Below are 27987 nucleotides of genomic sequence, written 5' to 3' on the forward strand. Positions count from 1 at the left end.
CCCTGAACTTGCCGTGCCCAAACCTTGTTCAAGCTCTTTCAGCTTTTTAGAATAATCTTCATTCAGTTCCTAAATCCAGGCAGACATATTATTAAAACAGGTATTTGAAGAACCCAAAAGGCTGCAAGACTGCATCAGATAGTATAGTCAAGGACTGCCTCTTTGAAGCACAGCCCCAGGCATGGCATCATGGCTACCCATGAATCCAGACTGCACGTTTTGTTAGAATGTGTTAAATTATGTTATCCAGTAAATCACAGTAATTAACCAATTGACTGTGCAGTACTGTTTCTAGCCATGCACTAACAGATAAACCAAGTATGTTCTGCCCAGGTAGAATGACAGACAACATTCTCTATAATACAAAATATGCAAAGAAGGAAAATTACCTTAAAATTTAAATATACAAATGCACAGCTTTCCCCCCCCCCCCCTTTTTTTACTGTTTTTGCAGGACACGCTAAATGCACCCTTTACAATTGATGAAGTCTCCAGATGAGAGAAAAGAAGGTGTTGTATGCTAGTCACTGAATGGAGGCAGTCCAACTGAATGTATTGAAAATTCCAGTGACGAGTTACTTCTGAATAGACCAATGATCATAGGATATAGGATGCTATTCCACAGCAGGTGGATGGTGAAGTCTAGTAAATGACATTCTTTTAAGAATTAAGGGATAGCTAGTAGAAACAGAAGGCCATATAAATTAATCAGAAGCACTGTAACTTCAGTTGCCTCATGGCTCCATTTGTCTAAATGCAGCCAAATTCAGCCTTTTTTCTCCTGACACTATCACAATGATGTTAACTGGACCCCTCATTTTGAAGTTTCTACATCAATTCATATATTACTTTCACAAATTCAGGGAGGCTCTGTAAGCCAAGATTCAAGCTCACCATTTGGGGCATCCTAAACATTGACACATCTCAAAAGAAAATCAGAAAGGATGCATTGCTTTCAAAGTTCTGTGATGAAATTTTGAAACGCTGCTTCATGTACAGTAAAGTTACTGACTTTATTCCCTTTCCCAAAACATAAAGATTACTTGGCTTGCTGGATCTCCCTCATCATTGCCCAGCTGTGCAGGCTACTCTAATACTGAGGCAATAAACATAGAATCATTTAGGTTGGAAAGGACCTCGAAGATCATTGAGTCCAACTGTTAACCCAGCAATGCAAAGTCCATTACTAAGCCATGTCCCCAAGTGTCATATCTATGCAGCTTTTAAAGACCTCCGGGGATGGTTACTCAACCACTTCCCTGGGCAGTCTGTTCCAAGCCTTGACAAACCTTTCAGTGAATAAATTTTTCCTCATACCCAATCTAAACCTTCCCTGGTGCAACTTGAGGCCATTTCCTCTTGTCCTACTGTTTGCCTGGGAGAAAAGGCCAACCCCCACTTTGCTACACACTCCTTTCAGGTGGCTGCAGAGTGATAAGGTCTCCTCTGAGTCTCCTTTTCTCCAGGCTAAACAATCCCCAATCCCTCAGCTGCTCCTCATAGCACTTGTGATCTCATCCTTGCACCAGCTTCACTGCCATTCTCTGGACTTGCTCCAGCATCTCAATGTCTTCCTTGGAGTGAGGGGCTTAGAACTGGACACAGGACTTGAGGTGCAGCCTGGCCAATGCAAAGTCCACAGGGAGATCACTGCCCTATGATGATTGCCTTGATAACTTTAAATTTATTTTATGCTGCCTGCCTTGATAACTTTAAATTTATTTTTCTTCACATATAAATGATTAATAACATCTTACCCATTTTTTCTTTTATTTGCTCCTCCTTGGTAATAATTTGAGAGTGGTTTCTCTTACTTCTTCCTGGCTTAAGCAGGCTGATCCACCTCTTTTTGTGTTGTTTCCATTTTGTTTGACAGGACAGGGTTTTTTGTTCCCTGATGACCTAATTTTGAAATGGATACCTAAGTTAAAACTAAACATTTCTAATCGGACACAATGTGAAATGGAAGAGATGTATCTTCCTTGTACCTTACAGATTACAATCAATCAGCTTTGTTGCTCAGTCTTAATGAATCAAAGCTTTCATAGTTTGACACAAACAATACTTGTAATGCCTGAACACACTTATATGAAAATTCCTGTCAGAATGTAAGAATTGTGCCAAGTGTGACTCAAAAAATAACTTACCCTCCATTTGCAGAAATGCAATTTAATAATGGTTATTATTATCTTGGAAAGATCCTATATAATCTGACAAAAAATGTCATTGAAAATTGGCAAAATGTTGCTGTATCTTACTCTGACAAATACATTAATTGAAATTTAATTACTAAAATTTTAATGCAATTGTTATTAATAACATAATTAGGTAATTTAATGTTAGCCTTAAAACTTTAGGAATCTCATAATCCATTTTGCACTCAAACTAATATGTCATTTTCTTGTGAATGAAAAGGATATTTTGCTGTTAGTTGCTCCTTACTTTTATGATAACATAGCCTTCCAGTATGGCTCAAAACCATAAAGGTAAATCTTACAAGAATGATTGCTATTATATATGACTTCAGATAAGAGTCAATATTAATCTCATTATGTGACTACGTGAAGCATGGTTGTCATACCATACATACATCTACATGCATTTGAATTAATGAGGATTGCTGTATGGAAAAGTGCTTTCTTTGTGCCAGCTCTTTAACCTTTATCTGAGTTTATTTAAATCACTGAAAGAGAACAAAGTAAAACAAACCAAAAGTGGGTGGTTTTCCATGGAGCTGGTAAATTGAATGGACTCCGAGATGGATCTGGTGAATGCCAATGTTGGCTTAAGTGTGGGGCAGAGCCTTAGGTCTCACAATGTGGGTACAGGGAGAAGAAAATTATAATGGTGGACTGGGAGTGAAATCTCACCCTTTTAGTGACAGTGAGATGCTGGATGGGCTCAGCTAGCCATTGAACTATACCCAAAATATGGTTGAAGTTTCAACCAGATGTAAAAGCCAGTTTCACTTCATGGTAAGTTAATGGGTTCTTGATTTAGTTAAGTACTGTAGTAGTCATTAGTCCAGGGAGAAGAGAGTTAACCACAGAATAAAAATAAATCCTCTGCTCTTGAAATTTTCATGGAGTCTTTTTTTGTCTCTCTTTTTTCCCCCTTTTTCTTCCTGCCTTATCACAGCTCATCCATTGTACTATGTCTGCAGTCTGCATGGTGCCTGACAGACAGACCATGAAAATGCTATAATCAGCTAGAAGAATCACAAGGCTGGACTACAGTCACCAACAGATACAAGCTTGGGATTTATATTTAGCTATAGTACTAGTGCAGTTTGCAATTTAGGATGGGAACACCTGATTAAATTAGCTAATCCTCTTAAAAGCAAATTCCTAGCCTCTACAACACTGTGATTGGCACAAAGTAATTTAATTTCGCCATCATGGTGAGATTGTTTCCACTGTGCCAGCACTGTATGTGTGTGTAGATTACTTTGTAGACACATCCACCATCTACTTATGAATCCTATTTTTCTTCTGTGAATACAGCATTATGTGCTGTTATGCATGGCTAGCAAAATGTGAACTTTCTCAAGAGAAACTGAGAGCGTAACAGTAAAGAATTCATTGCATAGCAAGAATGTGACACCTAGTGGATACACGACACTGAGGAAATGTGACCGTCTCATCAAGCAATATTGCCATAAGATGACCTTGTCCAATAGAAAAATTAATTTGATAGCAGAAAAGAGATTGATTTTGAATGACTATTTGCATGGGCCAAAGTAAATGGATAATGTCAAGTCCCCACTGAAAACTCATAAATGTAGGAGGGGTCAGAGATAGTTTTAAAAGAATTGTTTGTGAACTACTAGAAGACTGAAGATGTCAGGCCAAGGAGGCCAGAGGCCCAAGGCCCATGAAGACATTGTGGATATTCGTGAGATGCATCATAACTGGAGACATCCAACATGCAAAATACAAGAATAAGGTCTAAACCCTCCTTTTTGTTAAACCCACCTCTCTGTTACTGCCATGCTACTTCTCCAGGAAGTGAGGGTTTTCACACTAGTTGACGCTCAGATATGAATAACTCTGTGGTGAGGCCACTGGAAGCTGGAGAAGACTGAAACACAGTTTTAGTAAAGTCTGACATTCTGCCCAAGCTATCTGATACAGACAGTGTCTGTTTTCTACTCTCCACTGCAGTCTCTAGTACCTAAATTTCAAGTATTCACATATCCCCATTCTCCATGGTGCCCTAGACCCTCACTGCTTCATTGGCTATAAATCAAAATTTCATCACAACTTTACATACAAATATCTCTATTTATTTCAAACTATGCCGAAAAGTCTTCTCCAAGCCCTGCAGGGGAACATGCTTTGCTGGCAACATCCTTTGCCTGCCACCACTGCTTTACAGTCACACTTCTCACTTCCTAGCTACAAATGGATGCTTGGAACTATATTCTCTACAGAAGTCTTGGTATCAAAATGAAAAAAAAATTTTCTGTACAAAAAATCTTTTCCTGTACAAAACAATGTTTGGAAAAGTAACTGACCCAGCTGAAGTGCAGGATGTTTATAACTCAAGCTCCAGGAGGAGGTTTGGGCCACATCTAGAGAAGGACATGAGCCAGCAGTGTGCCCAGGTGGCGAGGAAGGCCCATGGCATCCTGATATCTATCAGGAATAGTGTGACCAGCAGGACTGGGGAGCTGATTGTCCCCCTGTACTTAACACAGGTGAGGCCACACCTCGAGTGCTCTGTCCAGTTCTGGACCCCTCAATTCAGGAAGGACATTGAGGTGCTGGAGCATGTGCAGAGAAGGGCAGCTGAGCTGGTGAAGGGTCTGGAGCACAAGTCCTGTGAGCCCTGTCTGAGAGAGCTGGGGTTGTTTAGCCTGGAGAAAAGGAGTTTCAGGAGTGACCTTATCACTCTCTACAACCACTGAAAGGAGGGTGTAGCCAGGTGAGGGTTGGTTTCTTGTCCCAGGAAACCAGTGCAGGACAAGAGGAACATAGTCTCAAGCTGCGCCAGGGGAAGTTTAGGTTGGACATCAGGAGGAATTTTTTCACAAAAAGGATGAATAAATATTGGAATGGACTGTCCAAAGAGGTGGTGGGGTCCACTGGAGGTGTTTAAGGGAAGACTGGACAAGGCACTCAGTGCCATGGTCTGATTGACACAGTGCTGTTCAGTCATAGGTTGGCCTCGAGGGTCTTAGAAGTCTTTTCCAACCTAATTGATTCTGTGATTCTGGGACAGGGGGCAGCACAGGCAGCAAAAGGTGGAAATAAGAAGATTAAGTGAGAGCTGGCGGTCCATACGAGCGTTGCTGAAACACTGACACCGGAGCATTTTTAAAACGCTGACATTGGAGCATTGTGAAAGGCCGCAGAAGGGGCGGGCGGGCAGACATGGGCTGGGCCGGGCCGGGCCGGGCCACGCCACGGCGAGGGGCGTGGCCGGCGGCAGCGGCGGGCGGTGTCACGCTGGGCCGGCCCGGCGCCCGTCCTGGCAGCGCCCGGTGCCTGCGGCCGCCGCCCGCCTCAGCCCCGCCCTGCCCTGCGGATGTGGAGCCGGCACCGGCGGTGAGTGAGGAGTGGGCGGCCGGCGCTCAGCGGGAAGGGGCTCTTGCTGCCTGCGCCGCCGCCAGGGGAGGAGCTTCCGCCCTTCCCGCCCACCCCGCCGCGGCGCGGAGCCAGTGCCGAGCCTGGGCAGCCGTGACAGTCCCGGCGCTTCCCCCGGCGCTTCCCCCGCCGCCCCGGCATTGCTCGGGGTGGTGCTCGCGGCCGCGGTGGGCTGCGGGCGGCCGGCGGAGCGGTGCAGGGCGGCGGCCGCCGGCGAGCGCGGCCGAACCAGGGGCAGGGAGTGAGTCACTGGCCGGGCTGCTCTCCTCCCCGGTATTTGCGTTCCTAAAAAAGGAGAGCGTGGCGCAGCCTGGCAGTAGGAAGGAGCCGTGATGGGCCGCCTTAGAGCACGGCCCGGACGTGGCGGCTCCCGGGGCCGCCGAGCGGGTGGAGGCTGGGCGGTGAGCCTGGCTCTGACCCACACGCCCCGGGAAAGGGCTGCAGCTCCCTCTGCCCTGAGCTGACAAGGTGATCCTTGCTCATGGGTTAGAGCCGATGGTCCCAGAGGTCTTTTCCAACCTAATTAATTGTGACCGCCACTCGGCACTTCGTGACAGCGGGAGCTCGGGGATTCGAGGGCCTTCTTAGGTTGTTTCCTGTGCTTCTGGATCTGTCACTGGTTACACGGTGTGTAGGATGAATGAAGAGGCCAAATAACCTTCCAAAATTACCTCCCGTAGGGTCTGTGCTGGGCGTTGGACAACCTGTTAGGAAAATAAGTTTGGAAATCACACAGGCACGATTTGGAAGAGTACCTCAGCTCTGTTGTAGTTTTCAGTGGTAATAAGCCTGAAAATAAACTGAAAGAGAGTAGGTTTGGGTTAGATATTAGGAAGAAATTCTTTACTGTGAGGGTGGTGAGGCACTAGAACAGATTACCCAGAGAAGCTGTGGGTGCCCCATCCCTGACATTGTTCAAGGCCAGGTTGAATGTGGCTCTGAGCAACCTGGTCTAGTGGAAGGTGTCCTTTCCCATGGCAAGGGATTTGGAACTAGGTGATCTTTAAAGTACCTCCAGGCAAAACCAGTCTTTGATTCTGTGATGATTCTGTGATTCTTACAGTCACCATGCCAAGGACGATGATTCTGAAAAAAATGGTAGGAGCCAAATTCACTGAGTAGCACACTGTTTATTAAAAAAGGCTGTTTTTAAGAGATAACTGTTCTGCAAAGTGATATTCTTAACCAATTATCTAGTGTTTTTCATTCTTTGAATTCTTTAGAAATGGCAATATACACAGTGTGTCAGGCATAATTTTAGCAAACCCCTGCAAACCCCTGATTATGGATAGTGATGTATTAAGGTGCAGTGACTTGTCAAGACAGTGTAGTTAGTCACTGACAAGCTCAGTTACAGTGCCTCATCGCTGATTATGTTCTTCTTTGTCTGGTTCATTCTGTTTGTACAGATTCACATCTGAAATTAAAAAAAATCATTATTAATCCAGTGCATTTTTTTAAAGACATGAATACTTGGGTTCAGAGCTGTAGATCTATCTGTATGTAGCAGAATTGCATGCCTGTGAAAAGGCAAGTGAAACTAACCAAAAACCCCATTGAAATTTGGTTTGAAAGCTTTTTTCTGCAAGTTGAAATTGACAAGTTGAATAGATTCGTTTATTATGATATGCATATGTTTACAGTATCACTGTATTTTGTAGGATAATTTATATGAAATACTGGAGACTGATTTGTCCTCCATCACAGAAGTATAATGGTCATAAAAGCTGAACTGCATCCTTAAAGCAACTTCCTTAGAAATTAAGTATTTTAACAGGAGTGGGGAAACTGTTTAAAGGCAGTGGGTAAATTCCCTTCTTCAGTCAAGATAATATAAAAAAAAAAATACCCAAAACCCCCAAACCAAAATCACCAAACCTTCCCCCCACTTTTAAATTTAGTAAATTAAATCTGTCATAGATTCAGATTTTTTTGTTTGGGTTTCTTTACTTTTTTTTTTTTTTTAACAGAGTAAGTTAGTTAACAGATTTGTTTTATATCAACATCTCTAAGTTGCTTTATGAAGGATGATACAATGATCTTTGTAGAATAATTTATACAAAATTTGTTAACAAGACAAAAGAGAAGCACCTGGGGTTGTTCAGCCTGAAGAAAAGAAGGCTCAGAGGAAATGTTATCACTCTCTACAGCTACCTGAGAAGAGGTTGTTGCAAGGTGGGGGTCTGCCAAGTAACAAGTGATAAAACAAGAGAAAATGGCTTCAAGCTGTGCCATTACAATTCTGTGAAAAAATTCATCATGGAAAGGGTTGCCAGACATTGAAACAGGCTGTCCAGGGAAATGGTTGAGTCACCATCCCTGAAGGTATTTAAAAGCTCTGTAAATGTGGCTCTTGGAGACCTTGTTTAGTGGTGGACTTGGAAGTTCTGCATTAATGGTTGGACTCAATCTTGAAGGCCTTTTCCAGCCTGGGTCTGTGAGTCTATCAAGGCCTGCTTAGATCATTTGGAGCATTTACACATAAGTTGTGCTGTCAGTGCTTTACAGCTGGACTTTGCCACAGAACACTTGGTATATGGGTTCCAGAAAGTCAGTTAAGTGCTTTGAGTGTAATTTGCATGTCAGTATGATAGGTCTTACTCACACCCAAGATGGTTGTAAATTTCCTTGGTATGGTTAAAGCTTCACAAGATTTACTGAGAAGGTTCTTCCTTATAATGTGTTTGCATACTCACACCACGAGAAGCTTATTGATTTTTAGATACCTGACTAAGTTTCTGTTAATGTTTTCATTTCCTGACAAATACACTGTCAGAAGTTGCAGGCTGTTGTTTTAGAGGATAGTTTCACCTTACTGATTTAATTTATTTATTTGCTTTCCTCTCAGTACTGCTTTGCTCTACATAGCAACAACAGTTTTCCTACCTAGAGAGTAGGACTTAAATGCCATGGGAGATCAGTAGCATCTTGACAACTGCAGAGGTTACTCAACCTGGTAGTAGTAAGTGCATTAAAGTTCACACCTATGCCTTTGATAAGCACAGGCTTGTGTAACTCACTACAGTAAAGTTTTGTTTGTTTTAGATTTGTACCAGGTGTTTTTTTTAGCACTTACATTTTATTTTGATTTTGTACTTAGCAAGCTCTCACAAGATGGCGGGAAAAGCGAAAGAGATGGTGGAAAGCTGGTCTTTCTTGGATACTGTTGAGTCTAACTTCAGGCCCCTGGTAGTAATTGAACTTGCAAAGGGCACCAAAGAAGAAACCATAGAGTGGTTCACTAAACGAATAGTGGACAAAAAGGCAAATGGAGGTGAGTACAGTGTGATTTTCTGTAGCACTTTGAAATCAAATTGGCTGTCACCATAGTATGAAGACATACAATTAGTTTTCAGGAAATTTGTGGTATAATGATTGCTTGCCAATCTCGTTTTGTGTTTTTTGAACCCACTTAACCCTGTTATTAATGAAAACATTGGCTTAAGGTCAAATGCCAATTAAACTCCTAGAATTCTTCCATTTTTTGCACTGAAGCCCTGATAACCTATGGTTCAATGTAGTTTTGATTTCAGTTTTTATAGCAGTTATCTAGACATGTTTCTCCTGTTGCTTACAGAAACATAGTAAGCCTTGCCTAAATGAAGATGCTTCACATCCTGTCCATAAGACTTTGTACTATGTTGTAGAACAAAATTAAGTTAGCAGAAAGCAATTTAATCTTGGTAACTTCCTGTTGGTTTTTATTTATACTTTTTGTTAGCATGAAGCGTCTTAAAAATGCAATATTTCATTACTTGTTTTGGTATGCCTCTGGGAGTTGAAGTTAGGCTAATTTATTTGTAATTTCTTTCACTTTTTTTAAAAACTTTTTTAAAGTCATTATTTGTGGCTGTTGTAGCTTATTGCTTATGGTCAGTAATATTTCTGTGGCTGATGGATTTGTGAATACAAAATTGCTGTCAAGCCTCCTTTAGCTAAGTTAGGGATGCTTCTGTTTAAAAAATCTAGTCTCCTTAAAATCACTGGGACCATTTGCAGAAGCACTTCTTGCCTTTATGGTGTGAACCTTAGGGGAATAGATCCAAACAGATAGATCCCATTGTTCCAGTTTATTGTTGAGAGTGGTTCAACAGAAACAGGGCTAAATCAGGGGGTGACCCTTCACTTCAAGATTCTGAATAACTTATGTCAAGTACTGTTGAAACCTTAGCTCTTTGTGCCCTTAAGAAGAGACATTTTCAGCAGTCCTGTTAGCTAGGGCCAATACATTGGATGCTAAAATGCTAGGGCTTTTAGACATAATTTAATGTATTTTCTTGCTTATTTTACCCCTCTTTACTTTAAAGGTGCACAGCTACTGATTAAACCACTGGTTACGGAAAATGGAGTTGAAAATATTTATCTAGTTGGAGCTTCCCACTTAAGGCTGTTGCTGGGAGCTGAAACTGTAGGTTTGGTGAAGGAATGCAGTGATAACTCAATGAGAACTTTTACATACAGCAGTAGAAAGACTTTCAAACATTTTGCAGGTAAGCGATTGTAGGAATCTTTGTCATTGCAAAGTGGTGACAAAAGATTATAAGCAATTACACTGCTAAATCTTTTACAGTCTTTCTATTCCTTGGAATGGTAACTGTGAAGAGCAAGTGGAAGACCAAGCCATGAAAAAAAAAAAAATACTTGTTTTTAACTATGGAAATTCAAGTCATATAATGAATTTTGGTTTCTTTCACATGGCTTTAATTTTTTGCTTGTCTTTTCCTTCATGCTTTTCTATGCTCCAAATAGTCTCTTACTTGTATGAAAGATTTTCTGGGAAAATAAGACAAGAAGAATAGCTGATAAACATGATTTTATGATTATCAGTCCATGTTATGAATTAATGTAGGAATTTAATTTCTGTGAGCCAGTTTTGAGGCTTATGATCTTAAAATAAGCTGGAAAAAATAGAAACATTTTTTTCTCAGTTACATGTGCACATCAGACAAACAATAATTAATACTACTGACACATTCAGTGGGATTTGGGCCTGATTAGTGGAATCATTCCTTTTCCTCTTTCATTTTGTTGGGGTGCCAACACAGAAACATTTCCGTTTAAATGTGCTGCTTATAAGGTATTTAACACCCCTACAGTAGTAGAGCTAATTTTTTTACTCTACAGATTAGTATTGCTAATGCTTTTAATGTGCCTGTTTGAGTGATGCCTTTCACCACATTTTCAATATAAAGGTTCTTGGGTCTGTCTGAAACAATTTTAAGTTTCGTTGTTCAGTGGCAGTTTTGCTCAACACCACTGCTGTGCAATAACTGTTGCAGTGCCTTCAGTTTTGTGACCTTGCTTTCCTGAAATTAGGAAGCCTTCAAAAGAGTTGTCAGTTGCAAAAGTGCCACTTCCATTTCTTTCATGCCTTTACATTATTAATGCAAATCTGTCACAAATTCCACTGCTAACAGAATCTCTGGGATTAGATGGATTTCCAACTGTTGTAAATATATTATTGGCTGTATCTCCTGGTATTTTTTCTTTTTAAAAGCACAAATGTAATTTTAGTTTTGTCCAGGTGCAATCAGAGAAATTGTCACCTAGAAAAGAAGCCCTGCAGTCTGTATTGTCTTGGTAGTATTTCTGGTTGCCCAGTTAAACTATAATATACTGTTATTCTTTGTATTAGAGTTTTGTTGATATTTTAGATTTTTCCTTAGTGTATTTAGGGCAATCCCTATAGTTTCTTATTCTTAAGGGGGGAAAATTTGTTTTTATGTCAAGAAAATCTAACTCTTGTTTCCATGGTGATAAATTGATGGAGTTGACATAGGTTTGCTGCTGTAATTTTTTTTTTCCCGATTCTGGTAATTTTTTGTAGTTGTTTGCTGCCAGGGTTGTGTGCTGCACCATTTCATACAACCTTCCTTTTTATTTAGATGACAATCACAATTTCCTTACAATGGCAGAATGTCAGTACATCATCAAACATGAACTTGAAAATTTGAGAGCCAAAGATGAAAAAATGATCCCTGGATATCCTCAGGCAAAACTGTACCCAGGAAAATCAATTGGTAAGTAATGTAGTTTGTTGCCTTTAACTCACTGAGTTGAGGCAGGATAGTGTTCATGGTGAAAAAAAATTAATTTTCCTATAAAGAAGAGAAATTCTTCAGATGTTCAAGTCCCACTATTTTTAACCAAATTTGTTTTTTCAGTGCTTCAGTAATAGGACAAAAGGCAATGGATGCACAATACAACAAGAGAAACTCTGAATAGGTATCAAGAAAGTATTTTTCTCAACAGTGTAATCAAACATTTGATCAGGGATTTAGAGACTGTTGATAACTGTCCTGGGAGACTTGTAAATCCTTGCTAGGCAAGCCCTATTTAAGCCACACCTACCTTGAGCAGGAAGGTGGACCGAATTACTCCCAGAGGGCCAATCCCAGAGGGCCGTCCATCCTGAGTTGTTCTGTGAGGCTGAGGCTCTGGCCTTATGTTCTCTTCAGCTGGATAGCTTTTGCACATGTTGGTGTTACCCATTATTTTTAATTAGTACCAAAAGTATTTTTTATTTAAGTTACATGATTATATACTTGGATTCTCTCTGTATAAAAATACTGGAATGGGTACCAGTGCTCCCGAGTTATAAATTTCATAATAGGAAGGAAGTTTTATTTATTTGGTTTCACTGGTCTTCCTCATTGCTTCAAGAGCTTTTCCTTTTCACGGAAGAAAGAAGCAATGAGACCTGGTGCTATCTTTATGGTAGCTGAAAATAGTTTGTTGACAGAGATGCTACAGATTCTTAGGAGAATATATCTTAATAATTGTATGTCCTTTTATTAACAGAATCTTTATTCTTTAGTGTTGATCATCAGAGAAGGAGATCTGTGTTCAAGAAACGTAAATAAATGTAGATGTCAGATAGTTTACATTGATAATTTTTTAATATAGATAAAGTATTTTTCTAGTTGTGTGAAGCAGATGATGATGGGAAATAGTAAAACACTGTCACACTTCATTGCCTTCCTGTTTTTTAATATATTTTATTTTCTCTATGGTTGTAACTTCAGAGCAGTTTGTTCATTGTTTATCCACATATGTAGTATTGCTTTTCATAACTAAGCTAAATACAAATTGTGGAATATGTAGTTTGTTTGCAATGAAGATGTGATGCAATTTATGAATTAGTGTAAACTGGTAATTCAAAGGGTTTTTTCTATCTTTCCCAAAATTAGTGATGGCTTTGTGACTATCCCTGTGACTATCCCTGCAAAGCTACATGAGGCATTTCAGTCCTGACCTGTAGCACTTTTTGCTATTGAAGCTGCATCTGCTTTTATTGCAAATATACTGTTATAATTTTTTAATTAACATGAGACAATTTTTTTTAGGATTTGAGTGCTAGATCTGTTTCAAAGGAACTTTAGGCTTGCTAAGTACACAACACAACCTGTTTACTTACATCAACTTCACTGTCCTTTGAAGGAGTGCTAGGTATCTGTTTTTTCTTTTCTCTTCTAGTGAGAAGATTATTGACCAGTGGTATTCTTGTTCAAATTTTCCCTCTGCATGACAGAGAAGAGTTGAAAAAACTTTGTCACAGCTGGTATGGCCGAGTGAAAGTTGGTTATCAGCCTTTAGGTATGTCAACAGCCTTTGCATTGTGGTCATGCAGTGGAGTTGTGAAATTAGACCACTGCTCTTTACCATTTGGACAAGTGTTTCCTCTTTTAGTGTTTCCTGTGTGACCTGCTGAAATGATTCTAGACTTGCAGAATTGGTGATGCCAGAGTCTGTAGTCTGTGAGTTTCCATGTAACAGCATTCTGCACATCACAAATTCTCCCCAGCCATCAGTAAAGCAGGAATGGTCCAAGCCAAGACTGTTTTTTCAAACTGACTCTTGACAAGCTCCCACATGTCTGGAACTCCCAAAGCTTTTTTGTGTTGTAGATGTGTCAAAAGTGTATTTAAACTGTTTGTTTTAAATTCAGTGTCTGAATGTTGTTGCATGCCAGCATCACTTGAGTATATTTTAGACACTGAATAATATTACAATGAATATAATTTTTAGTCTGGAAATATGGAAAGTTAAGTTCTAAACTCTAAAACTGTAAACTTTATTTAAAAATAAGAAAAGAAGCATTTGGGAGCTTGCCTAATTATAAGTCTCTGGGTCTTGCAGTTGTTTGAGGTTCTTTCCTGAGCTGCAGGATGTTAAAGATCTGGCTCGATAATGCCTGCCTCCAGAGTATTGTGTTAGGAGCCTTATGGTGTGTGCTGGTCTTTTGTTTATGTGAAAAAGTTTTTGTTGTTGTTGTTGGTTTTTTTTTTGTTTGTTTTGTTTTGTTTTTTTGGTTTTTTTTTTTTGGACTGACACTGAATCCATACAAAATTTTGAAGCACATCCCAGGAGCCTGTTAAATTGTAGTAATTTAGGGATATCTTTCATGTTGGAGTGCGAAATGATGCTAATGACCTACACTTGAATATATTTGTTAATGAATTTTTGATTTACTGGGATGTTAGAGTGCTGATCCTTCTGTCTGTTTACCTTTCCTTCTTGCTTTCAGAGACTGTTATCTGGGTGACAATTGTAAACTTCTGTTGTAGTGTTTTGTAAGCCATAAGAATATTCTGGTATTGCATATGAGGTTTTTTTTGTGGCAGTTTATTACAGAGGTAATGCACTGTGGCAGTGCATTTACAGTATCAATTCAGAGGTCTTGCTTCTATGGCGGTTTCTTTAAGCTGGTAAATATAAAACAGTTGCATACAAGCAATCTGGTCATCTGGTCAGGCAAAGACAAGAGATTTCAGCATTCTAAACTGTTTGGTAGGCATTTCTGTATCTAATAATTTCTAGATTATATGAATAATAATCCTAAGTTTTTTATTAGTAAGATAAGTGATATGTCTTCTTGGAGGTAATACATCTGTCATGAAATGTACCCATTACTAGTGCACTTTTTAGGTCTCTGTAGCACCTGAGCAGACCAATTTAGTGAGTACAGTAAGTATGTATTTCATATACAAGTTGTCTGCTGAAGAGAGTATCTCAACCTGAGTACTTTTATCTGATGTGTTTAAGATTTAAGATTTTGATAAATCTGTCCATCTATTCCTTTAGTTCCTTGAGGGTTGTCAAAGCACAACCAGCCCTTTTTGTCTCTGAGCAAGCTGAAACAAATTTGTTTCCCAGGAGTACATATGCCAGTGGGAATTTTCAGAAGCTGGGTGTCACTTGCTGTTAAAATGGTTTTTGTTACATCAAATGTCTTCCATGCCATTCATTGATGAATTCTGTCTTCAAGAATGATAGTGTTTTCTCTTTGGTTGGGTTTTTTTTGTTTTTGTTTTTTTTTTTTTTTTCTTTCCTTTCTCTGGATACCTGTTTGACTTCCTTGCCATTTGAATGGTATGTTTATGTGGGTATATATGTAACATAGAAAAAAATAATTCAGATAACCATCTGACTTTTTGTAATAAGGGTGAAGGAAGAAAGAAAAAACAATTCTATTCATTGTGTTATTTAGAAAAAAAATTCTGGCCAATGAAAAGTTGTAAGTTCATATAAGGTCAAGTTTGATATTGTACTGACATCTCTGTTAGGTGTAGTCTTAGCTGATTCATTTCTTTCTGCAGATGACATACGCTGCTACTTTGGCGAAACCATTGCTCTTTACTTTGGCTTCTTAGAATACTTCACATTTGCTTTGATTCCAATGGCTGTCATTGGGATCCCTTATTACATGTTTGCGTGGGAAGACTACGACAAATACGTGATGTTTGCCACATTCAATCTGCTGTGGTCCACTGTCATACTGGAGGTCTGGAAGCGGATCTGCGCCATCCTGACGTACCGCTGGGGCACGCTGCTGATGAAACGACAGTTTGAAGAGCCAAGACCAGGCTTCCACGGCGTGCTGGGGATCAATCCTGTCACTGGGAGGGAGGAGCCAGTGTACTCAAGTTTTAAGAGACAGTTACGGATTTACCTGGTGTCCTTACCATTTGTGTGCCTTTGCCTCTACTTCTCACTGTACGTGATGATGATTTACTTTGACTTGGAGCAGTGGGCTCTGGATTATCACAAAGAGAACGAGTCTAACTTCAGCAGTTTGATGCTGTACGTGCCCAGTATCATCTATGCTGTTGTGATTGAAATTATGAACCGTATCTATCGTTATGCTGCTGAATTCTTAACATCGTGGGGTAAGAAAGTTGTTCATTCTTCTTTCAAGTTAGAATCCCACATACTTAGAATTTGTTTCTTTGTAGAATACATTACTGTGAGCTCTTGTTCAACAGAATGCTAAAGAGATTTCCCAAAGTAGGTTCTTGCTGTGGGGTAAAAGAAATGGCCCTTTTAACTTCTTATATGTTGAGTGTTCTGAGATTGCAGTTTCATATTTGGTTTAATTTGGTCTGAGTCTGACATGCCATCAGAAGGAGTGATCCTGCCTTGCTCCTCAGCCTCTCTCTGCCTTTGGTGCAGAAGTTCCCCCTCCCTGATTTAGCTCTTTGTCTGGCTGTGTCAGCCATAGTGCTGGTAAAAGGGGTGGGGGGAGAGCATGGGGATAAGAGCTCAGAGGTGCATGGATGGCAGGAAGGATTGTCCTGGCAAGTTGCACCCACAACCTGGGTTTGCTTACTATACTTTCGTCTACTGTACGTCAGTGCAGAGGGCAGAGGCACTGAGATAGTGGGACCAAATCTAAGCCCACTCTAAAGGGCACATGAGTGTTTATGTATGGTACATATATAATAAAGACTAGGATTCCACATCCCAATCAAAATGTGTTTCTCTGGGCACCCTCAGAAGAGGAGGAATGTTAATAGATTACCTTTTTTTCCTCTCATGTGTGTGATTTATTTAACAGATTGGGCCTTGTGTTTTGCAACCTAACATAAGGACAGTGAAATGCTGGTGTTTATTTTGAATTTTAGCACTTCTACAGACATGTGAAGTCACTTTCAGACAAAGTTAATAGGTTAAGCTAATGGAGAATTAACTGCTTCATGTAGCTCCATATGGCATTGATTTGCAGGACAGAATCCAGATTATTAAAGCTGGAGACCCAGAAAAATAAGAGAAGGAAGATAAAGCAAAGGGGAGGTTGATGCAGAAGACAGAATAAAAACAGGTGTTGAAGTGGGGGTTGGTTATGCCTGCCAAAATGATTTGCTCAGCAAATTCAACCTGACATCCATGATAGTAAAAGCAAGCAATTTCTTTGTTTATAACTGTTCAAGGCTTTTGTTTAAATAATGATTTAAAAATTCATATCAAGGGCTCAGTTGGCTGTTTTGTTTAATTGTTTTTATTATACTGCAAAAAAAGCATTTCTGTGAAGTACCCAGTTATGTTGATCTGATAGACTAAAAGGTCTTTAACAGGCAACTCAAGGGGTTTTTTAATCCAGACTTTTTTGGATTTAAGCTGATGTTTCATATTCAGCAGAGGCAGTATTTATGTAACCTGCTACACTGACAGCTTGTGCCTTTTCTGTGCTATCCAATATGTTTCTGCTTCCATGCTCTGAATAGGCTGAAAAGCTCATCTGGCTGTCCTATCTTCTCTCCCACCTGGCATATTTTCAGATAATATCTGACTTCAACAGCTAAAGTGACAAAGCATGGGAAACAATCTGGGGTATTTTAAGCACCCCTCTTGCACCCATTTATCATGAAAGCTGATTGTGTAGTGAAGGCTAAAAGTAAAAATTGCAGTCACTTGAGTGCATTTTCACGTGTCAGCCCTAACTTAGTGCTCCTGTCAGAGCAGAGCTCTGCTGTTTTGTCCTGAGCAAGGTCCGTAGGTGATGGTGTCTCTTTTCAGCCTTGTTGACACAACACATGCTGGTGTGCTGCCTTCCCAGTTACTGCTTACTCAGGGCTTTAAAGGTACAATGTAACAAATAGCAGAAAGGAATTGAAAATCTCATATCCACTTCCCTTTTCTCCTCTCTAGTAAATCAGGTTCTTGATTCCCCTGAGAGGGGATTTCCTGATACATCAGGTTCTGACAGTTTATCTTCAATGAACTGAAAATCTCAATTTAGAATGAGTAATGCATCTGTTCAACTTCACATACTCTAGTCTTGCTTCAGAGTGTAGGGTCTTATCTAAATTTCTTGGAGAGAGATGGGAATATTTCTGTGAGCATTTACTGGTTTTGAATCAAATTTGATATTTTTACTTTTCATTATATATTCCCATTAGTTTTCAGCCAAAGAGCAATCAATAACTAGACACATTTTGTTAAGTCTTAAGAGCGATGGATGTTTTTTCTTTTATAAAATAGCTCTTCAGTGTAAGAAATAGATAAATGAAGAAACTTTTGTGATAGAAAAATACTGGAGTTGTAGTCAAAAATATGGGTGATTAATACTGTGGATCAGATTAGCTTCATTGATTAAGTGAGGGATTGGTATAGAGTAAATTATTTCTACCATGAAGTGTTGGAATAATATAAACTATTAGATAAGTAATTTTCATGTGGACTAAAAGTGTCTGTTCACTCTTTGGATAGCAATGTGTAGTACATGGTAGGAGCTTCTGCTGTTTACTAATTAATATTTTTGTTGGTATTTTAGAAAATCACAGGCTGGAATCTTCATATCAGAATCATTTAATTCTGAAGGTTTTAGTGGTGAGTATGTCATATAAGTGGCTTTTAGGATTATTAAAAAGACAGCTTGTGCTGTATTTTATTAGTGCCTTCCTAGCATTACCACAGTGACCTGCAGTTTTGCTCAAGGCCAAAGAGTAGCACAAATATCAGAGTAAAGAAAATTTCTGTTATGGTTGCAGTAACTGCTAGACTATTTTAGATGCCTCTTTTATAGTGGGGAGTTGGCTTTTTATTTGCATTGAATTGTTCATTCATGAATAATATATAAGTTTCTTCTAATTGGTGTGGTCCTGTCTTCAACTGAGAACTATTTTTTGCACGATTTTATGGTAAACCATATTTTGAAAAGTTTGTGTACTAACTTACACGTATATTAACATTCAGACAACCTGTCTGAGGAACCTGAAAATGCCTGTTCGTCAGTCTACTCCCGTGTAGTTCATAGCATACACGGATCTCTTTCATTTATCCAATCTTCTTGATTCCTTTTTGAAAAGGAAAGAAGTTTCTTCCTTTTTTATTTCCTCAGTTTCCTTAGAGTTCCTTCTTTATTTCCTTCACCATGTTTTCGTATGTGTGTGTGTGTGTTTATTTGGGGTTTGTTTGTTTTGTTTTGGAGCTTTTTTTGTGTTAAATCTCAGTGTTACCCATCTGTTACTGGTAACCTCTGGATCTAAAACTCTTGTAGCTATCACTTACAGCTTTGTCTCCTCCTGTAGCCTTTCTCATAAGACTTAAAAACATTTTTTTTTTTACCCATAGGGTATTTATACAAAATGATTAAAAAGTTATGAACTGTTAAGTGTAAGTTTCCCCCAGTTTTCATTCTCAGTCTGTGAATGGCTCTCTGCACTCCCAATATTATCTGTATTGGCCAAAAGTTCTAAAACAGGAGCTGCAGCACTTACAGCAAGTAGGAAACTTCAGAATTTGATTACTGTGATTAGGTCTCATTTTAGAAGTAGGGAATATTTCTCTTGGCCATAAAACCTTTTGAAGTGATTAAACATGAACTGTGGCTAACATATATAAAGGAACATTTTAGAGATTGAGAGACATATCACCCAACACGTGTATTTTGACAAAGTATCTCTTTTTTAAAAAGTCACTGCTCTAAATAGAGATCAGTATATCCCTTTTCTAATGTTATCTGGACAAATTGCCAAAAAATTAAAGTTAAGTAGAAGGTGATGTGTTTTTAATGTCCACATTTCGTAATTCAGTTGTAGCTCTCTTTATACACTGCTTTAGGTAAGCATTAAGCTTGTTAAGTGAAAAACTGAGTAAGACCAATATTGAAAATGTGTTTCTTCTGATCTAATTGTTTAAGAATGGTAAAGAAAATTTTGATGGGCAGTTTACATCTTCGTGGAAGCCATTTAGTCAAGGCAGCTGTTAAGTTAGATGATATTCTGCATCTGAACTTTTGCTCGAGTACTAAAACCAAATATTTTTATTTGCAGTTCAACTTCTTAAATTGTTTTGCATCTCTCTTCTACATTGCCTTTGTGTTGTTTGATATGAAGCTTTTGAGGCAGGTGAGTGCCAAGAACATCTTAAGAATGTTGGTGAATCTAGGAAAATAAAGGATTGATAAAAACAGACTTCAGTGGTTATTTTAAAACATATACATGGAAATTAATATATTTCACCTATATTTTCTTAGAAATCCAGCTTCCATGTTTCAGTTCCCCTAACATTATTGCAGAATCATAGCAGAATAGAGTAATTCTTTCTCTCTGTATAAATAAGGAACTGTTTTCAAATAAATTTGATTATTTTCTCACACAGATGAGACTGGGAAATTTTCATTTCCTCTCTATTTCCTTTCATGTTAGAAGTTGTTCTTCTCTGTAGTGTTCTTAATGAGACACTCTTGAGGATAGGGTCGTGATTAAGTTTGACTACAGTGAGGATCTGAGAATAAATAAAAGCAAAAATAATTTGTAGGTGGTATTTTAAATCAACTTTCACACTCAAATGCATTAAAATTTGGTATGAGGAAAATATTTTGCTCTAAACATAATGAGCAGTACAACAAGAACTTCAGCTCAAGACCTCTGTTACTCTGAAGTGATCTCTAACAAAATACTTTACATTCCTATACCAGACATAACATTTGTGCCATTTTCTCTACTTTCAGGTACAATCAAGAAATGAAAGACATAGAAAAAATTCTGTCTTTAGTTCTGTGAGTGTCATTGGCATATATTAAATATGCATTACCCTTCATTGTACTTGGTGTACTGTCTTCAAGATACAACCAGATACCCAAAATATTTAGACTGCTAACTCCTAATTAGTCCTTTTCAGCACACAGCAAAGGATGGGAACTAGATCATCTACACTTTTCATATGCTATTCCTAGGTTTGTTAGGCTGGCCTTTTTTTCGTAGTATAGTAACTTAGAGTGTTACTTGAGGTCACAGAATTGCAAATGATCATAGGTTCATCACAGTTGAATTTTTTTTTTTTTTTTTTTTTTTTTAACTTAAGAGCTTGGCCACTTTGCTGATAACTTCGCAGATCCTCAACCAATTTGCAGAATCCTTGCTTCCTTACTGGCTCCAGAAGAGATACAACAGGAGGATGAAGAAACGCATGTGCTCCAAGAAATCTGATATGGACCTGTCATTAGCTGAACAGGTCAACATGGAGAAAGAAATGGGAACCTATTTGGTATGTTGTGGTACTTAAAAGAGTTAAAACTTTTCTGGGCTGTAGTTGACAGAGGCATCAGCCAAGGCAAACAAGAATATTTTTGGCTTTCTGGCATGGCAGCTTATTTCTAGCTTCATCAGCTTTGCTGGTAGCTGTTTATGCAGCTGTGTGTTATCCTGGATCAAGAAGTGGATACAGTGCAGGATCCTAGTAACACGAGAATGAAGGGGAAGGAATGAACAGCTCTATCTGGAGCTACCTAACCCCATATCACTGGAAAGAAGTATTTGTGTAATATGCCCTTAATCCCCAAGGGTAACCCAAAGACTACCAGGATGAGTAGGCTGACACAGGGAAGAGGGATGTTATTTCTGTTTTGGTTTGATTTTGCAGTGGTACTAGTTTAAATGGTCAGTTAAACTAGAACCTGAGAGAGAGCACTTACATCTCGATGGGGCCAGAAATGGAGGACAGAAGAAACTAACTCTTCAAAACAATATTCCTGCTGGATACTCTTGCCTCTCAAAACCATGGCTTTGGTATTCACTGTCTTCTTGGTTCTGTTCTTGACCACCTCCTACCCAGTATAATTTTTAATTGTATTTAGCAGATTCCATGCAATTCATTACTTAAAATTCTAAAGGAATTTACACAGTGGATGTTGGTGTGTATTTAAGGCCTCACAGACTGGCTGACAACTTGATCAGATGCTGCCAGCACAGTCACAAGAGTCTTAATACTGTATGATTTTTGCTTTTACAGAATAAGAAGTACATGTAGATAGTGTACCTTGCATGTAAAAGGTACATGAAATTGAAATTTGGTAATAAAGGTACATTGAAATTTGGTAATAACACCATATCAGATTCTTCCTGCATTAAGTGCCATGAAATGGGAAAAGGAGAAAGAACTATCACCTTTGCAATTTAAAAACTGTACAAATGTGTTCCTGTGTGAAGGTTGGAGGGAGATAGAATTAACCTGTCTGGCAGTGCAGAACACAATAGAAGTCCCTGCGTTAATGTGTGAGCTGGTAAATCAGCACAGTCCAGCACTGCACCTGCACATAGGCCAGCACAGCTCCCAGAGCTGTGTGTCAGCATCAGGCCTGACCAAATAAGCTCTGCCTCTTAGACCTGAGCTGACTCCTGATTCTCAGCTGTCACATACAAAACCAGTGTGGTGACTCTGAGTCACATTGCCCAGTGCTTCTTCTGCAGAGCTGGATCAAATGAAGCTGCACCTGTTGTACTGTTGTACCCTGAATAGTTTTTTACGGGTACCCAAGAGGTCAATTGTAGAGAGTTAGGCCTTTGCCTTGGATATGTCCACTGCTAGCCTCAGTCTCAGTTCTAAATGCTGTGTACTCAAAGCCTTCATTTTATATTCAATCTAAAGATTATTGTTTTACTGTGCTTGTGAATAAACGATATTAGACCGCTGATTTGTTTGCAAGCAGTGAGCTGTCAGCAGGCAAGAATATTTCTAAAATTAAAGCTGTCACAAGGGGGAAGCATTTGACTGTTTAGTAACTGAGGAGTCTTGACAGAATTCTGTGTTTCAGGCTCTTTGGTTTTGATTCCTTCTTTTGTATACTCTTCAGCATTTAATTCTCTATACTTTTTGTCCTCATTCTCACTTACTTTTCAAATATCCAGCCCTGTTTAAGATGTAAAAACATCCTGCAATAATTTTTTAATTATTATTTTTCTAATTTCTGCTTCACTCCTCTAGTTAATTTTTTCCCTTAACTTATTCCTTGTTTTTGTTTCCTTGATGCTGTAGCTGATGTTGTGGCTGCCGATGGCACAGTTACAAATTTCTTTAACATCGTCTCAGACTCCTGTTTTCCTAACACAAAGTTTCATAAATTGAGTAGGAGAAAAAGAAATACTTACTTACTTCATACTCTGCTATTCTAAAAGCCAATAGGTATTGGGCAAGGAAATAAGAAGCATAAGGAAGCAGTGGGAATACTTTGCAGTTACCAGAAGGAGGAGCACAAAGGAAAGCTCTCTTTCTGCCTGCAGTGATTGTCTGAGAAAATGATAGCAGTAGCAAGTGTGTGGCTGCCATTCCACTGGATGTTCCTGCAAATGGCTCTAAAGAAGACCTTAGTGAAATACAGATTTTGTACAAAATGTTTCTGAGGAAAAAAATCTTAATGACTTTACAAGTTAGGTAGCTGTTCATGGTCTGGCCTGCAGATTGGCTTGCGAGACTGAACTATACCGTGGAACTTCAAAACGAGCTCGAGTGAGAAATGCAATTAATGAGTACCCCATGTTGATTTGTGGGCTTGTGGACTTCTGCTGCCTCTCTCTGTTTCTTAGGAGAAAAAAGCACTAGGTGTTGGAGAGGGCAGTCAGTTTAACAGCTATGATGGGCAAAAAAGAGTAGATAACCATGTGTCTGATGCATGGAGCCAAAACCACTTTAATGTGGTTCTTGCAGCAATTTCAGTTTCTGTCAAGTCTCCATGATTTCAGTTTTGAGAGAGAGGACAATACATGTGTCTGTGTAAATACAAGATACCCACTTTAACTTCTTTGTGGTATTTCACCATCCCTTGTTTATGAACACTTTTTCTTTAAAAGGGGCGGTTCTTTCATAACAAAATTGCTGCAATCATAGCAAACTGTTATTAATACTACAAAACTAATATGCAAATAAATGTATTATCACCTGCATGTGAGTACTTAATCAGTATTTAAGTACCCACATTCTTGGTTTAAAGATCAGAGGACAGACCTATTGGAATTTGTTAAATAGGGTTTTTTGTTTGCACTAATTATTCTTTTCAGATGTCAGTGCTGTCTTGTAGATTGCAATCCTCAAGTGGTCCACTAAAACTGTCCTACCCATTTTGAAAAAAAATAAGCAGAAATACCAGAAAAGATTTGCGTATCTACCAGCCTACCATTCTGGTGAGGTCCTTCATGGACAGTCTGAAATACTAGGACTTTTATTGCCACAGTGCTCTCTGGAGGATGTTCTGTCAGTTTAAATGCGTGGTGCTGTTTTTCTGTTCCTCACTGTTCCTTCTGTTACTGTTTAACTGAGATGCTCAGAAACCTGCATAGGTTGAATGTGTAGTTACTTCATGTAATAAGGATAGGAAGTGTGACTTGCAGAAAATGTATTAGGCAAAAGGAAAAACCTGGGTCACTCCTTATAAGAAGTTTTTAGTGATTGAATAATTCCAAATTAATTGGATTTTTAAGAAATTCTTCTTGTCTACTATCAGCAGTCATTTCCAAACAACTGATTAGGGATGAGGAAACGTGTTTACAAACTGTAGTACAATTTCTCTGTTTCATCATAGGTTTTTTGTAAGTTAAAGTTGTTGTTATATTTCTTCTGTTTTTCAGGGTACTTTTGATGATTACTTGGAGTTGTTCCTACAGTTTGGCTATGTGAGTCTTTTCTCATGTGTTTATCCACTGGCAGCTGTTTTTGCAGTGTTAAACAACATCACAGAGATATACTCTGATGCCTTAAAGATGTGCAGAGTTTACAAGCGTCCATTTGCAGAACCCACAGCAAATATTGGTGTTTGGCAGGTAATTTTTGTGTCTTCTTTTTTTCTATTAATTTGTTAAAAAGAGGTTTCAGCAACAGTATGAAAGCTTTGTGTTTGTCCCATGAGCCACTCCAAAGTTCAGTAGGTACATTGTTCTCTTCCATGCCCTGGAATATCATCTGTCCAACTGTATATCCCAGTGATATTTTGGGTGGGATTTTTGACCGCATGCCTTTTTGTCTTGGAAAAGAAAGCAGATGTTTTCTTTAGTTCTTGTGTATGTATTGTACTTTTGTTCCAACTTCAACAAAGCAGAGCTTCCAGCTACTGCCCAGTATTCTTTATAGCCAGTGTATTTTAGAAATGGGAACTTCTGATGCTGTCTCAGAAGTGTGGAGCTCAGCAGGGGTTTCAAAAGAAGTGGAAGAATGGGTAAGTAGCAGGATTCCTAAGCCAGGCTTGTGGCCTATGCACCCATGGTTACTGGTGCTTAAGCTGACTAATTTGAAAATAATCTGGATCTGTGAGCAGGAGCTGGAACTTTCTGCACAGTCTGAACACTGTAGTCTATCTAAACAATTTCATGGTAATAGTACTGGGTTAAGCATTTTCTGTCCTCACTTGTTTGTCCATGCAGTCATGCTGCCACCAGCTATTCTGGGGCCTGTTGAGTGTGCTGCATCAGTGAACTGATCCTGACCAGAGTTTTCTGGAGTGACTAAATTGCACCTGGAAGCTTTAGCATTCCATAACAGCGGTGCTTGATAAGGGAGTCTGATAAGGTTGGGAGACCTTTCTAGGAGATGATCCATATTCTAGTTCTATTTAACAGGTTTTCTAATGTTATGTAATGGAGGTAAAGGGCACAGTGAGATTATGGATTATTCAGTTCGGAGAGGTTGTAAATGTTATCAACTGAAGCAAGTGAGAGGTGAAAAATGAAATCCTGAAACCTCAAATAGAACATATAGAGTAAAAACATGCAAACCAAGGATTCTGAGAAATGTTCATTAGATACATACGTAGATATTAATGAAGTGGACTTAGAGGTGAAGTCTTTTAATATGTAATTTAAATGTGTGAATTATAATCTGATTGTATTTTAACATGGGATATACTTTCTCAGTCCAGATCTATGCTGCCAACATCTTAATGGCATATAGCTGCATTGATCAATTGTGAAACCACCAGAATAATCAGGCTGTGGTCACAAGTATAGCTGCAGGTGTATTAATAGCATTTGTTTTTTGCTAGAATAGTTTGCTTCAATCAAGGGAGTAGGCTGAAAAAATATTACATTACTACAGTACAGTAATTTGGTTTTACGGCGTCGTTTTTTAAATAATAGCAGAAAGGAATTCGCTTTGTGAATTAAAAATAATAACTAAATTTTTGAGTCATCCATTTCATATGGGAAATGAGAGCATTTGCTGAAAGATTTCTGTTAAAGGAATGCTGGAATTATTTTATCAGGTGAGCTGAGTTACTAGCTTCTTGTCAAGGAGAAAGTTATTTCTGCTAATTCATTGTGACAGTCACTACAATTCTGTGTCAGTCTTTCTCATTCCAGATAAGACCTTGGAGTAAGTAACCATTATATTGCAAATATAATTGTAAAGCTGTATTTTCAGACATTTTGTGGGAGCTCTATAGGCAAGAGCTTCTTCTGTCCTATTGCATGTGTTTAAATGTAAATCTTTCAACAAATCTTAAGTGCTTGTGATTTTAAAAGGGCTTTCTGAACCATTCTTACCTTTTCCTCTTAACATTCAGACAGAACTTCCAAAACCAGTGTTAGGACTACTAGTTCCTCTTGGAATTTTGCACTTTATCCTGAAATAAGTTTGTTTGGGAGTACAACTGCAGATGAGTGCTTACTCTTAAATGTGTTCAGGTTACAACCTTGTTGTGGTCTTGTCAAGCTGATGAGGTCTGGACTTCTTGCCAAACAAGTCCTATGCCATAGAATTCAAAAGATGATAGAAAATAAGTTAAACTAATAGGTCTTCTGAGGCTTTAATGAAGAGAGTGGTATCATGCAGAGCAATTTGGGGGCTAGTAAGCTAGAGGTAATGGTCATAACTGTAAATATATTTTTGTTTTATTTCAGTTGGCCTTTGAAACTATGAGTGTAATATCTGTTGTTACCAATTGTATACTGATTGGAATGTCTCCAGAAGTGGACGCCCTTTTCCCAGACTCAAAAATGGACCTTGTTCTGACTGTGGCATTGGTGGAGGTAAGTCTGCCCTCAAAAAATGCATGTTGCAGCAAATAACACAAACATTAGTAGAAATGATAGCAGGAATTAGACTTTACCTCACATCTTATATTAGAAGGAAATTAAGATTTCCCTATCGAAGAAGTGTTTCAAAGTCTTTCTTTTTGGTTTCTTTCTATTCTGTGTTTTCATTTACTGTGAATGCTGTCACCATACTTTCCCAAGCATTCCCAAGATACCATGGATTTGTTGCTTCATGTACTTCAAGTATTTAGTAGTGCTATTTCAAGAAGCAGAATAATCATATTTTTGTGAACTATTTATTTCTCTGCTTGGGTTGTGACCCCAGCATATCTTAAAAAGACTTCTGACATAATCTCTATGGATGTATCCTACAGGGCTTATCTGAAACAACTATGTGTCATGACTGTAAATATTTGTGATTGTAACAGCATTTGGGTTTAATCTTCTAATTCCATGTGGTAAGCACATCAGTGTAATTCCTTTTCAGACATGGAGGGATGACTGTGGGTATTTTACAGAACTGATATTGCAGGACTTTGCCCTTATAAATCTTTCCTTCAGGGCTTTATTGTATTGCATTACCTTGACTTTCCATTATTTTATTTCAGCTTTTAGAAACTGCATTACTTTTCTCATGGCAAAAGGTCTGGATTTTGTATGTGTAGTTACAAAAGTGCATCACCTTACAGAGGTGCATCAGGATCATATATTTCTTTTTTGTTCATTTTACAGCTATTAAGTGTTTGCAATGAATTATGAGCTTGCTTTGAGTTTTATTTTCCAAGCCTTAAGGTTTGCAGAGTTAGCTGTAAATATGAATCATGTCAACTGGTTTGCTGAAATTTGCATCTACAGGCAGCCTGATGCACTCTTCTATTATGCACATGTCGACATTTACATTAACCTCAGTGAGGTGTAGTTTTAATATAAAACTAATTTAGCAAGTCAAATGTAATGATAGAGCTCATTACTGGACAACATACCTAGAGAGGTAATCTTGTGAAAACTGGGTGAGTCTATGTAAGCAGTATGGATTTCTGACAGCTCAGAGATGGGGCTGGTTTTGCCTTTGCCTGCTGTGTGTTAGCCTTTTATCTGTTTAAATGTGAAGCTGGCTATTTGATCTCTAGGCTGACCTCTGTTTCTTGGTAGACCAAAGGAGAATACCAGCATTTTTCTCTAAATTTAAATTCTGTATATATGCAACCCTTTAGGGAACAGGAATTGCAGCATAATAATTAGGTAGCTCTTGGAACTCCTTAACATTGTATCTCAAATTACCTATAAATGATGTGGAAAGGGAGATTCAGAAAACAAAGGGAAGAGAAGAAAGTTTGAATGGAAAAGGTAAATTAGTACTGAGGGGAGGAGAGGGGAAA

General features: G+C 38.7%; 1 protein-coding gene across 4 annotated transcripts in view; it reads left to right on the forward strand.

The window, feature by feature from the left end:
• The first annotated feature begins 5428 nt into the window (after positions 1-5428).
• Positions 5429-27987, forward strand: part of ANO10 (anoctamin 10) — a 121500-nt gene continuing 98941 nt past the window's right edge. For 3 of the 4 annotated variants that reach the window (XR_008439825.1, XR_008439828.1, XM_053993679.1), the window contains exons 1-12: positions 5444-5549; positions 8437-8550; positions 8689-8862; positions 9896-10078; positions 11474-11608; positions 13065-13184; positions 15188-15757; positions 18142-18197; positions 19643-19717; positions 20676-20858; positions 24212-24403; positions 26474-26602. Coding sequence is in view for 1 of the 4 variants with exons in the window: in XM_053993679.1 (XP_053849654.1) it covers positions 8493-8550; positions 8689-8862; positions 9896-10078; positions 11474-11608; positions 13065-13184; positions 15188-15757; positions 18142-18197; positions 19643-19717; positions 20676-20858; positions 24212-24403; positions 26474-26602 (1875 nt within the window). In the remaining 3 variants the exon portion in view is untranslated. Of the gene's footprint in view, positions 5550-8436; positions 8551-8688; positions 8863-9895; positions 10079-11473; positions 11609-13064; positions 13185-15187; positions 15758-18141; positions 18198-19642; positions 19718-20675; positions 20859-24211; positions 24404-26473; positions 26603-27987 lie in introns of all 4 variants that reach the window. The other variant, XR_008439830.1, reaches the window with a different exon arrangement.

The sequence above is a fragment of the Vidua macroura genome, chromosome 1, assembly GCF_024509145.1.
Source record: "Vidua macroura isolate BioBank_ID:100142 chromosome 1, ASM2450914v1, whole genome shotgun sequence".
In the NCBI taxonomy this organism is placed as follows: domain Eukaryota; kingdom Metazoa; phylum Chordata; class Aves; order Passeriformes; family Viduidae; genus Vidua; species Vidua macroura.